Here is a 12452-nt window from a genome sequence, read left to right as displayed (position 1 = left end):
TTCTATTCTATTCTATTCTATTCTATTCTATTCTATTCTATTCTACTCTACTCTGCTCTACTCTACTCTACTCTACTCTACTCTACTCTACTCTATTATCCCCAATATCTTTGATTCTCAATGTTTAAATGCATTTTCAGGTTTTCCAGAAGGTGTCTGAGGAAAAGAAAGGAAAGGTTCATGTGTTTTACTGCGGTTCTCCTGCTCTGGCCAAAGTCATCAAGGCCCAGTGTGAGCAGTTCGGCTTCAACTTCTACAAAGAACATTTTTGAAGAATTTATAATATTTCATTTGCTTGAAATCTAACAAATAGTAGGAAATAATCATCTGACAATCTGATGTTGCCGATGTGTCTGATGTACGTTTTGTAAAGCTCACGTTGTTGTATGTTTTCATTTATTTGCAGTGTTTGTGTAAGTAACCTTTTAACACTTTTAATGAACTTATATAAGTTTTTTTATTTTTTTGTTATTATATTTATTATTTTTTAATTGATTTTTGAAATGCCCTTTCTGGATATTATGCATCATATAAAATTTTTATTAATTTATTTTTTAGTTTTAGCTCCAGTAAGAGAATAGTCTCTGCAGTTGGTGTCATATAAAATTGTCATGTAAATAACAGTATGACGTAATTTATTCTAGAATACACAGTAGGAATTATTAGTTACTAAGATGCAAATACAAATAATGAAAAACTGTTACTTGAGAAAGGTGTAAAAAAAAAAATTTAACTGCTTTGATGACATAAACAGTTTACATTGCCAAGGCATAATAATATAAAAATAATAATAAATATTACATACAATATTACCAAATACAGTTGTGGTCAAAATTTTACATACACTTTGCAGTGTCTGCAAAATGTTAATTATTTTACCAAAATAAGATGGATCATACAAAATGTTATTCTTTATTTAGTGCTAACCTGAATAAGATATTTCACATAAAAGATGTTTACATATAGTCCACAAGAGAAAATAATAGTTGAATTTATAAAAATGACCCCATTCAAGAGTTTATATACGCTAGTATCTGCAAAATGTTAATTATTTTACCAAAATTCGAGGGATCATACAAAATGCATGCTATTTTTTATTTAGTACTGACCTGAGTAAGATATTTCACATAAAAGATGTTTAGTCCACAAGAGAAAATAGTTGAATTTATAAAAATGACCCCATTCAAAAGTTTACATGCTTGATTCTTAATACTGTGCTGTTACCTGGATGATCCACAGCTGTTTTTTTTGTTTGTGTGTGATAGTGATAGTTGATTTTTAATTACTTGTACTAATTGTACTATTCACGTGTATGTGTAAGTGTTTTTAACTCTGTTCTTTGATATCTACCATAAAAGACATATAGGCTATTGTTCTCTCAGTGTTAGAACGTTTGCAATCATTAGCGATTGTAATAGATAGAAATCTGTTGCACATTCCTGTCGCATTGTGTTCCCTGTTCCTGATTTCCTAAATAAACGTCAGACTCAGACATGGATTCGCTTGGTTTACAGAGACATCTTGTGATTATGTTCAGCAACGCAACACAAGCAGCACTATATGGACTTTATTTATCATTCAAAATTTCAATAAGATTCTGCACAGACGATTTTTTTTTTTTTTTTTGCATTATTTTTAACGAATCTTAGTATTGTTCTAACATGTATAATAATAATAATCAAATAAATACATAATTATAAAATGTTTTTAAAGAAATTTTGTTAATAAAGAAATAAAATAATATACATATAATACATTAGTAAACGCAGGTGAGCTTGCCACAATCAAGAATAGTCGTTTATTATCAGTCATAATATTCAACTAATGTCACACCAATCTGACATTTAATTGGCTGCCACGGAAGCCCGTCTCCTCTCATTGGCCAGTGCTGCATCAGCTACAGCTGTAGCATCTATCTACTATGTTGCAGATTTGGAGCGAGAGGAATCGCCTCATATATTTTTCTTTGTCGTCTTCTATATTATGCCTTCATAGACCCCGAGCGGACGGTGCGTTGGTTTCATGTGAGAGTAAGTATGTTTTCATTCCGTTTTACAGCACTTCATGTTGTTCAACGCCCTCATTCGCATTCAAAATCACATGAGCCCTCGCAGCTTCAATTTAGAGTGATGCGATTAGATTTTATAATCATTCGCCTGTGTATGTGCTGAAAGGATTAGTGCTCAATAACGGGATTTGTTTCTCATTCATAATGTGACCATGCAAGTTGCTTCTAGATGGTATGTAGCTATACATTAACGTTTAATTTTACACTTACATTTATTATAGGTGTAAGCCTTCACCATAAGACTTCAGTATACCAGTGATCTTGATGGTAAGATGTTATATTTTGATATATATTGTGGTTATTCCAGGTATATGACAAAATGGTGGACCCATATTTACCTCTGTCCGCAGATGCTGCACCTGAATCGCTCTAACAGGACCTTAAGGGTTTCCTGAGATGTTCCACTATCACTGCATGGCTGTGATGTGACAATGCGCTGTCTGGTGGCTCGCATCAATCACAAGACTCTGATAGTCATCTGTGCTGTGTTTGCCCTCATCACTGTACTGCTGTGGAACAAGTGCTCCCGTGACAAAGACCTACCCACACAGATCAGACCTCATCTGGAGTTTGCACCCACCCCAGAGAAGGACGAAGAGAACGGGCAAGCCCCTGAAGCACCGCCTGGATCCAAAGAAGTCACTTACGAGCAGATTGACTGTCTTATCAATGAAGATGTCATCATAAAAGGCCGTAGGGAGAGGGGTGAGGTGTATCTGCCTTTCAGCTGGGTGGAAAGGTACTTTGACGTCTACGGGCGTCTGGTGCAGTATGATGGGATGGAACGGTTTGAGTTCTCCCACAGTTACTCACGGGTGTACGCCCAAAGGGAGCCTTACCACCCGGATGGGGTCTTCATGTCCTTTGAGGGCTACAACGTGGAAGTGCGGGATCGGGTGAAATGCATCAGCGGTGTGGAAGGTAGTTTGCATAAAATAGGCGTAGCCAGCCCTGTTCCTGTAGTGCTACCGTTCTGCAGAGTTCAGCTCCAATCCCAATCAAACACACCTGAACCAGCTACTCAGGGTGTTCAGGGTTACTTTTTATATGTAAATGACGTTCAGAAACTGTATTTGAAATGAATAAGGAGGAACAAATAAATATTGATAGAAAAAACGACATTTATTTATTAAGATTGATTTTCATTTGGCATGCATTACACGTAACGGTGAGCAGCCGCAGGTTATTTATTCACATAATGTTCTCTTTTAAAATGTAAACAAGTGTAAGGCCCTGTTTACACTAGTGCGTTTTTATTTTAAAACGCTGTTTTAAAATGAAAACGATCCTTGTCTACACTTGCGTTTTCACTGCATTTCAGAAACGATCTCCGTCCACACTACACAACCGAAAATGCATGTCACATGACCATTCATGCAGGTACAACAATGAGCATGATGTTATTGTTTACACGGTCATCAAGGATACTCAGAGCGAATGTTGGCAGCCATGCCATCGTTTTTAGAAGTCTTCGTTTTGGTCCGTTTACACTGAAACGCAACCCCGGAGTTTTCAAACTAAAACGGGGTCTGCAGCGTTTTCGAAAGTCTCCGTTTTCGAAGGTCTAAAACGTAAAGTAGTGTAAACGACAGGCGTAACCGTAGCAAAAGTTATGTGTTTTAAAATGAAAACGCACTAGTGTAAACGTAGCGTAAATGTCAAAAGCAGGGGTGCCCAATCCTGTTCCTGGAGATTGACCTTCCAGCAAAGTTCAACTCTAACTCTAATAAAATGCACCTTAACCAGCTAATTAAAATCTTCAGGAACACTTGATAATTACAGAGAGTTTGTTGGAGCAGGGTTGGCACTGAATTCTGCAGGAAGTTAGATCTCCAGGAACGGGATTGGGCAACCCTGGTTTAAAAGAACATACATTTGAAGTTTCATAAAATGTTTTCATAAAGAATTATACAATTTCTGGGATCAACCTTTTGTGTTTTTATTGTTCACAGGTGTACCAATCTCTACCCAGTGGGGTCTTCAGGGTTACTTCTACCCCATCCAAATAGCTCAGTATGGGCTGAGCCACTACAGCAAGAACCTCACAGAAAAGCCACCTGACATAAAGATCTATGGCATGTCCGAGGAAAAAGAGGGTGGCTCAAGTCCATGGGTCGTCCCTAAGGGTTGCACGCTGTCCAAGCTCCAGGATCAAGGTCGCTCTGGGTTTGCAAACCATTTTGTCACAGCAGGTATGAATTCCTTGTTAAATTTTTGTAGATGTGAATTCAGATGAATCGACTGATTTGCTGTGATGATCATAGATAGATGATAACTTTGTTGTATTTTCATAGAGAACTCTGATGGTGTGTCTTTGGTCTTGGACAATGCAAAAGATTTCATCCTGACCTTTGATGTGAAGTTTGTCTCCAATGGTAGCGTCTCTGTGGTTCTGGAGACCACAGAAAAGGGGCCTCCTTACATCATCCATTACATCACTAGTCCACTCCTTCTTTCTTTTAAAGACCGAGAGGTCATCTATGGCATCGGCTCTCGAGCCTCGTGGAGTACCGTCAGTCGCGATTTAGTGACGGATTTGCGTAAAGGAGTCGGTTTGTCCAACACCAAAGTGGTGAAGGCAACCAAGATCATGCCTCGCCGTGTGGTCCAGCTGGTTCTTAGAGGTTCTGGCTTTATCAGCAATATCACTGTGTCTTCCACTGCACACATGGCTGCCTTCTTTGCCGCCAGTGATTGGCTTCTTCATAACCAGGATGAGCATGGAGGGTGGCCGATTAAGGTGACCCGTAAGCTCGGAGAGGGTTTCAAGAGCTTGGAGCCCGGATGGTACTCCGCCATGGCCCAAGGCCAAGCCATGTCGACATTGGTCAGGGCGTACCTGGTGACGCACAACCCTGCATACCTCGGTGCCGCAATCCGAGCGACATCCCCCTTCAAGAGGACTTCGGAACAACGTGGCGTCAAGGCGACATTCTTGAACAAGTACAACTGGTATGAAGAATACCCCACAACGCCTAGTTCGTTTGTTCTTAATGGCTTTATCTACTCTCTGATTGGGCTGAATGATGTGGCAGAAACAGCGGGCAACAAGCTTGGTCGAGAAGCAGGTGTACTCTTCAGTCAAGGACTGGAGTCGCTCAAGGCCTTGTTGCCATTGTTTGACACAGGTTCTGGAACCGTTTATGACCTGAGACACTTTACCCTGGGTGTTGCCCCTAATTTAGCACGCTGGGACTACCACACCACGCACATCAACCAGTTACAGCTGCTTGCATCAATTGACAGTGCCCCCATTTTCAGGGACTATGTGAAACGATGGAAGACTTACCTGAAAGGAGGCCGGGCCAAGCACAACTAGACTTTCTCAGATGGCAATTTTATATAAAAATGTGAACTATTGTTTGAGAATGAAGTAAACTGAGCATTAATAATTAAATAAGCATTTTTACTTTACGTGAAAAGGGTTTCATATTGTATCCATCTTGATTACTTAAAAGTGTCTTGCTGAAGAGCTAGAGTTGTTGTACAGACTTTGAGAATGTGGAGTCACCTAAAATATTTATTTCCAAAATATCATGGTATATTTGAATGTAAGAAGCAATGCACAGTTATTTACACAGATTTTGAAGAAAGCACAGCAGATTTTCTCAAATAAAATAACTGTATATCTTGATGCATACAATTAGTAAATGTGAGTAGTCACACTAATGATTGTGTATTAATGAATCTATGAATAGGTTATACTGTAAAAATTCCATTGTTGCATAATGGTAAAATGAGTGCTTTGTATTAGAAATGTTTTAGAAATATTTTATCTTTGTATTTTAAAGCACAATCCTATCATAGGTCTTTGTGATTTGATACAGTTGCACAATTTGAATAGTTTTCTTTTCAGTATGTAATTATTTAAAGCTTAAATAAATGTGCTATTTGAGCTGTTTTAAAACTTTGTGAACAATCATTGCTACGAAAAGAGTACACTGATAGACACATATGGCACATATCATATTAATGCTATGGTATTCTTTGAAGTACCTTGGAGTCCCATCATGTAAAACCCTGGCACGTGAATATGGTAATCATTAATCGCTGTGGCATATATCAAAATACCATGGTGTTATGATCTGATACAATCACTGTATCTTAGTACTGCCATAAGGACTTTGACTTCATTTCTTTTAACACAATTTAAATGTCTTAAAACCTTAAAAATACTCTTCTTTCTAAATTATGAAAACATGCGAATAAATATATATTCAATAAATGAAAAATAAATTAATCCCAATGACCTGTAAATCATAAAATAATCGCACAATCTAGCTGTCGTTTTTCTGAGGCGATCCACTCTGCATTTGATTAACCGACCTAAAGTAGTTCAATGCAGTCCGCTCTCGATTAGTATGCCTGCCTACGCAGAGCTACCCATAAACCAGTTAGCTAGCATAATTTCTCCGATAGCCACCACAATACAATCTCTCAATGTACCGCTAATTCAGACGGTTTGATTGAGATACTCCTAAATGACATGAATGTAATCTGCTCGGCGCTTCGGATCGGTGGGTTGTCAATCCAGGTCGCTTAATAACGATCCATCTCGGCTAAGAGGCTAAGAAGCTAACAGCGTCTTCGATGACATTTCACTGACAAACACAACAGAACAGGTCTGTAAAATATCGATAAATTGGCTGTTTAATCTGCTTTCCAATACAATCATAGTGTTTGTGTGGTTATATAATTGTTAGAACTAAGACATGTGTAAATAAATAAACGTTTATAGCGAATATATGGTGGCTAACACTGTAGCTTCAGTTTCCATATTTGGGCAGGCACGGCAGTGAGTTATTGTTAGTTGCACGACCAAAAAACTCATTTAATATCTTTATTAATATTGTTAATGTGCATATTTTGTGCTCCGTGGTTTGCGGTTGATCAAATATGAATGAAGATTTCGCTGGCATTGTGTGCATTTAAATGGCTTGTTTGTTTACATGGTTCAGCACATCTGAATCTGAATCACAGCAACATCAAATCTTACTGACCTGTCTATAAATGACTAAATCAAAGGTAATTTTTGGTGTAATATCATGGTAAAACACCCACAGGGTTTGCTTTTGCAAATCTGTTGTCTAAAGGATGGTAGAGTGATGCTTCATGGACTTGATTGCTGGGCCCTATAACAGATTATTGTGTTTGTAGTGAAGAAACATTTTTATTGCATACACTGTTAAATTATGAATCAAGGGTTTTGTTGCATGAACAGTCGGTTTTGTACAGACATCTGTCTGGAGACGAGCTGTCATTTAGTTTGCAAGTCTCTGTGTGTTGAAATGCAGAGAATGAACTTGCTCTTGATCATTTTTATTTAATCAGTGAATGATCTCTCAGAAGTATTGTCCTTTTAATGAATTGCTGATAAGTGATGTTTCTTACAGACATATAGATTATTGTTTGTTGATTTGAGCTAATTTCTTTGTGTCTGTCCACTAGTCTGCATGGCCGACGTGCTGCTGAGGTAGTGTCCGGCCCGTGTGCAAAGAAGGCCGGCCGGGCCGTGGAGCACTAGAGAGGAAAAATGGCAGTGCAGAACAGAAACTCTGTGCTGATCCTGTCGGGTCGAGAGCGAGGAGCTCGCATGCTGGGCTCCCAGCAGCTCCTGCAGCAGCTGGTGGAAGACCGGACGCGCTGGATGAAATGGCAGAGCCAGGTAGGGTATCAACCTTAATGATTCTAATGGTTCACTCTGCCCTACAGTCAGCAGACGTTTCTATATAGACCAATTTCAAGATATCACAGTCAGAATAATGTCTTAAGTAAATTTTTTTGCAGCAGAGAATATTCAAAACCTTCCTCCCCCATCAGCTGAAATTATGTCAAAGTGTCTTGTTATTGGATGTTTTCTTATCAATTAATTAATAAATCGTTATTAATCTTCAGAATGTTTTGTATTTAATGAGTATGATGAATGAAATAAAATGGCAAAACATGCATTTTAGATCCTTAGGTCCCCATGTTTTATTGGATATAGTTACTTTTAAAAAGGGGGGGCTAATACAAAACATTTCTGGAAAAATTGGGAAGATTTTACAATTAAATAATTTTGTTTTCAGGGTTGATGGCATATCTGATAACAATTCTATTAATATTAATGTTCTTGTTTTAATGTAGAATAATAATGCAATAATTTGGTCATTGTTTGTGTGTTATAAAATATACAGATTAGATTATTTGACAGTTATTGAGAGGCTGAACTCAAAATTTGTACAGTACATTGAAAAAATTGTCACATCAAGCTTGATTTTTACGTTGCATGCATTTTTAGCAGATTTAGAATTTTAATTGTTAGATTAATTTATTTTAAACTAACAGTTAATATTGTTAACTTAATTGTTATATTGATATAATTTATTTTAAATTATATCTATTTTTTATTTTATAGTCTTTGATTGACCCTGAAATTTCACTATGGCTCCATGCTGTAAAAGCTTTAATTTCCCAATTATCATGCCTGCAAATAATATATGTATGCAAATATACATATGTGTGTTTGTATGTATGTATATCATATGTATATGTCTCAATTATTTCTACAGAAAGTAGAGTTGCCGGATAATCCACGATCAACCTTCCTGCTGGCCTTCAGTCCAGATAGGTAACAATTACATTTGAAGAGAAAAAAAAAATTAGAAAACACTAGATGCTAAATAACTTAAGTTTTCCCTTGCTTCCAGAGATTGTATTTACTTTTTTTTTTTACTTTTCTAGGAATCTTGTGGCCTCAACCCACGTCAACCATACCATCTACATCACCGATGTGAAAACAGGAAAATGCCTGCACTCTTTAGTGGGCCATCGACGCACACCTTGGTGTGTGACCTTTCACCCCACCATCCCTGGCCTGGTTGCCTCTGGGTGCCTTGATGGAGAAGTCCGCATTTGGGACCTGCATGTGAGCATCAGTTTTGTTTAGTGTTTTAGTTATTCCCAATATGTGTGGAGCTTCCACTTTTGCAAACATTATGTTGTGTGTTAGTTACTTTGTGTTTGATTTTCATACCGTTCGGTAGCAGCTCAAGGCGGTTTTTCTGGTCTGATAAAATTGCAAGTCATCTACATAATATACTAGGCATTAGAACCCCAAACGTTGCTGTTTAAATGATTGTTGTTGATGAATTTTCCCTATTCCCAGGGTGGTAGCGAAAGCTGGTTCACCGAGAGTAATGTTGCCATCGCTTCTCTAGCGTTCCACCCCACAGCTCAGCTCCTGCTCATCGCCACCAATAACGAACTTCACTTCTGGGACTGGAGCCGACCAGAACCTTTTGCTGTGGTCAAGACCGCCAGCGAGACCGAACGTGTCCGGTGTGGATGCAATCCTGTTATTTCATAGTGGTCAAAACTAAATAAAAATGGACCCATTTTCTTTCCGGTAATCATTAAAACAATTAATCCTTAATTTTTTTTTTTTGACCAGGTTGGTGAGATTTGATCCTCTAGGTCATAATCTTTTAACAGCTATTGTGAACCCATCCAACCAGCAGGTTAGAAACAACCTTTTTTCCTGTCAAAATAGCTGTTCTGTTTTTTCCTCTGTGTATTTCCCTTTTACAAACGTAATTTTGTGAGTGTTTTACTGTGTTTTTGTAGAATGACGATGACTCCGAGGTCCCCATGGACAGCATGGAGATGGCTTTGTTCCGCCAACGTTCTCTTTTACGCTCCCCACCTGTACGTCGGACACCAATCCTACACAATTTTCTGCACATCTTGTCCTCTCGCTCTTCTGGAGCACAGGCTGGTGATCAGTCCCGCCCCGCCCCAGAGCCCAGAGAGCCTCCCAGCATACCTCGGTTCCAGTACCCGGTACGGACAGAACCGGGTGACCGCCCTGCCTTACAGGGCTGCACGCAGCATTTGGGTCTGGGCTGTCTGTGCAGTCGCTGCGCTGCCTCGCGGAACTTATTCGCACAGAATCCGACAGGCCTCCAGCCTTCGGATTCACCTCAACCGCAAACTCAGTCGGGCCCCTCTGCCTTCTCGCCCGCCCCTAGCCAGACCCGCACCTCCACGGACCGACCGTCTGCTTTTAGCAGCGTGTTCAGCGGGGCTGCGGGGAACTCTGCGCATCGGGGACTCTTGCCTCTTAGGACTATTGATCCCTTGGGGTCACAAACACCTGGTCCTCTTGAGGCCCCTGGGCGTCTCCCTGGGGCTGATTGGTCTGGTAGTCTGCTGAGCACGGGACATGAACATGGGTTAGGTGCGATTGGGGTGGAAAGCAGCGCCGAAAGGAGCGTTGTGCCCCCTCCTAGGACAAGCTCCTCTTCTATGGATCTCCTCTCCCTGCACAGGTTCCCCGATGGTTCCTCTTCATCACCCATATACACGTCTGCTACAGAAGGGCGAGGCCTAGTGCTGCCCGGCACGGAGCCCAACCGTGGACGAGCCAACGATGGCACCAGTAGTGGCCATCACCCCTTCTATGACAACACCCAGCGCAACAACCCGGCCTCCATACGCAACGTCCTGCAGTGCAACCTGAGCCGTTACTTTATGGAATACGAGCGAATGCAGGAGTTGGAGCGACCCGGTGGCAGCCGAGAGGTGCCGGGTGGACCGGGACCCATGCAAGAGCTCCTCAACAGTGGTATGGACACAGAACGTCTTGGGCTTTCGCACAATGGCTCTTCCCGCACAGGAAACGGAGGCACGGTCGCCGGCCCCTCTCAAAACCACCCTAATCGTTGCCGTTCGTGCCACAACCTCCTCACCTTCAACCACGACACTCAACGCTGGGAACGTTCCGGTCAGACCTCTTCTTCCTCTTCTTCACAAGACGGACCATCATGGCCGCTTTCAGTGCCTCCGTTTGAGGACCCAGGTCAGGGTGCACGAGTGGAGCCCCAGGCCCCTGAGATGAGGCCCATGGAGTTGGGTGAGGCCTCCTCTGGTCTACAGGGCCAGCAGCCTATGGGTCTGGTGTACAATCAGGAGACGGGGCAGTGGGAAAGCGTGTACCGGCAACCAACGGCAAGCACTGCTTCTGAGGCAACACAAGACGCCTTAAACCCAGAGGTGCCTGTTGATAATCCGGACGAGGACTCACTCAGGAGGTGGGGAAGAACAAAAACTAAATTTGGTTATTACGGTGTGGTCATATTAGCGAAATTTCAGTATAAAGTTGCGGGCAAAAAAAGGTCCATTGTCTGTTGTCAGTAGTGTAGCAAAGCAGATTTCTGCCGGTCAACATGGTAAATTGGCATGTCTGACTTGAATCTGTTGTGAAATCTGCATGGAAAATATTTTTCCCTTATGCGAGGTTCCCGTTCATGTGGGTTCCTATTGAAATGGCTGGATTTTGTCTGCAAATATCCTTGAACAATGGTAAATGTTTTACATTTGTCTTTCCTGTTCTCATCTATTGCCTCAGGAGGTTGTTGGAATCGTCGCTGTTTCCATTCTCTCGATATGATATGTCTGGCTCCAGAGATCATCCCATATACCCAGATCCTGCCAGGTACCTGTTTGAAAGCCTATATGTACAAAATCAAAGCTAATTATTGGACTTTAACTTCAGAGTTTGATCTTTCTGTTCCTCTTCCACATCTCCTCAGGCTGTCTCCAGCTGCTTACTATGCTCAGAGAATGATCCAGTATCTGTCTCGAAGAGAAAGCATACGGCAGCGTTCCCTACAGAATCGCCTACGGACGCTCTCAAACTCTCAAGCCGACAGCCAGTCAAACATCCCCTCCTCCATGCCACCAGAGGCCAGTGATGGAGACTATGAGGACATCGAGTGAGTCTGATAAAACTCATTGCATCCCTACTCATACATACATACATCTGTATTACTGTACGATTGCAATTACAGTTTTGTAAATCCTGTGTTCATCCCAGTGGTTTTGGATTTTGAGTAAGTGTTCAATATTTATTTTCGCTCTCGGTCACAGGGAGCCTGGAGACAGGACAAGACACAGAATGCCCCGCAACGCTCGAATGTCAGCCCCCTCTCTTGGGCGCTTTGTCCCACGGTCAGTGTCATATGTGACGTTTAACATAGCCTGTCATAAACTACTATTCAAAGGTTTATTGTTTAAAATGTATTTTGTGAGAAGTCTTAGGCTCACCAAGGCTGCTTTTATTTGATCAAAAATACTGTAAAAATAGTAATACTGTGAAATATTATTACTATTTAAAATAACTGTTTTCTGTTTGAATATATTTTAAAATGTAATTTATTCCTGCGATGCAAAGCTGAATTTCCAGCCTCATTACTCGAGTCTTCAGTGTCACATGATCCTCCAGAAATCAATCTGATATGCTTATTATTATCAGTGTTGAAAACGGTTGCTTAATATTTTTGTGGAAATTGTAAAATATTTTTCAGGATTCTTTGATGAATAGAAAGTTCAAAAGAGCAGCATT

General features: G+C 40.6%; 3 protein-coding genes across 4 annotated transcripts in view; all 3 read left to right on the top strand.

Moving 5' to 3' along the window:
- LOC107670200 (NADPH oxidase 5) overlaps positions 1–310 on the top strand; it is a 9427-nt gene extending 9117 nt beyond the window's left edge. The window contains exon 15 of the mRNA XM_016462721.1: positions 141–310. Coding sequence (XP_016318207.1) covers positions 141–272 — 132 coding nt within the window. The 3' untranslated portion in view covers positions 273–310. The remainder of the gene's footprint in view (positions 1–140) is intronic.
- A 1581-nt stretch (positions 311–1891) lies between these two features.
- LOC107670231 (D-glucuronyl C5-epimerase-like) lies at positions 1892–5689 on the top strand. Of its 2 annotated transcripts, XM_016462769.1 has the most exons (5): positions 1892–2030; positions 2290–2335; positions 2419–2989; positions 4021–4260; positions 4363–5689. In XM_016462769.1, exons 3-5 carry the CDS (start codon positions 2500–2502, stop codon positions 5385–5387), a joined length of 1755 nt encoding a protein of 584 aa, XP_016318255.1. In that variant the 5' UTR covers positions 1892–2030; positions 2290–2335; positions 2419–2499; the 3' UTR covers positions 5388–5689. The 2 variants fall into 2 exon arrangements, with proteins under 2 accessions (XP_016318255.1, XP_016318256.1); XM_016462770.1 differs by lacking the exon at positions 2290–2335.
- Positions 5690–6421: 732 nt separating this feature from the next.
- LOC107670191 (activating molecule in BECN1-regulated autophagy protein 1-like) overlaps positions 6422–12452 on the top strand; it is a 20565-nt gene continuing 14534 nt past the window's right edge. Inside the window, exons 1-10 of the mRNA XM_016462714.1 lie at positions 6422–6690; positions 7517–7733; positions 8620–8678; positions 8792–8975; positions 9216–9388; positions 9501–9567; positions 9674–11139; positions 11457–11543; positions 11641–11823; positions 11978–12058. Coding sequence (XP_016318200.1) covers positions 7602–7733; positions 8620–8678; positions 8792–8975; positions 9216–9388; positions 9501–9567; positions 9674–11139; positions 11457–11543; positions 11641–11823; positions 11978–12058 — 2432 coding nt within the window. The 5' untranslated portion in view covers positions 6422–6690; positions 7517–7601. The remainder of the gene's footprint in view (positions 6691–7516; positions 7734–8619; positions 8679–8791; positions 8976–9215; positions 9389–9500; positions 9568–9673; positions 11140–11456; positions 11544–11640; positions 11824–11977; positions 12059–12452) is intronic.

This window comes from Sinocyclocheilus anshuiensis, unplaced genomic scaffold (assembly GCF_001515605.1).
Source record: "Sinocyclocheilus anshuiensis isolate Anshui unplaced genomic scaffold, SAMN03320099.WGS_v1.1 scaffold624, whole genome shotgun sequence".
Lineage (NCBI taxonomy): Eukaryota > Metazoa > Chordata > Actinopteri > Cypriniformes > Cyprinidae > Sinocyclocheilus > Sinocyclocheilus anshuiensis.
Note: the sequence above shows the minus strand (reverse complement) of the source record. Positions and strands in the feature narration are given on the sequence as shown.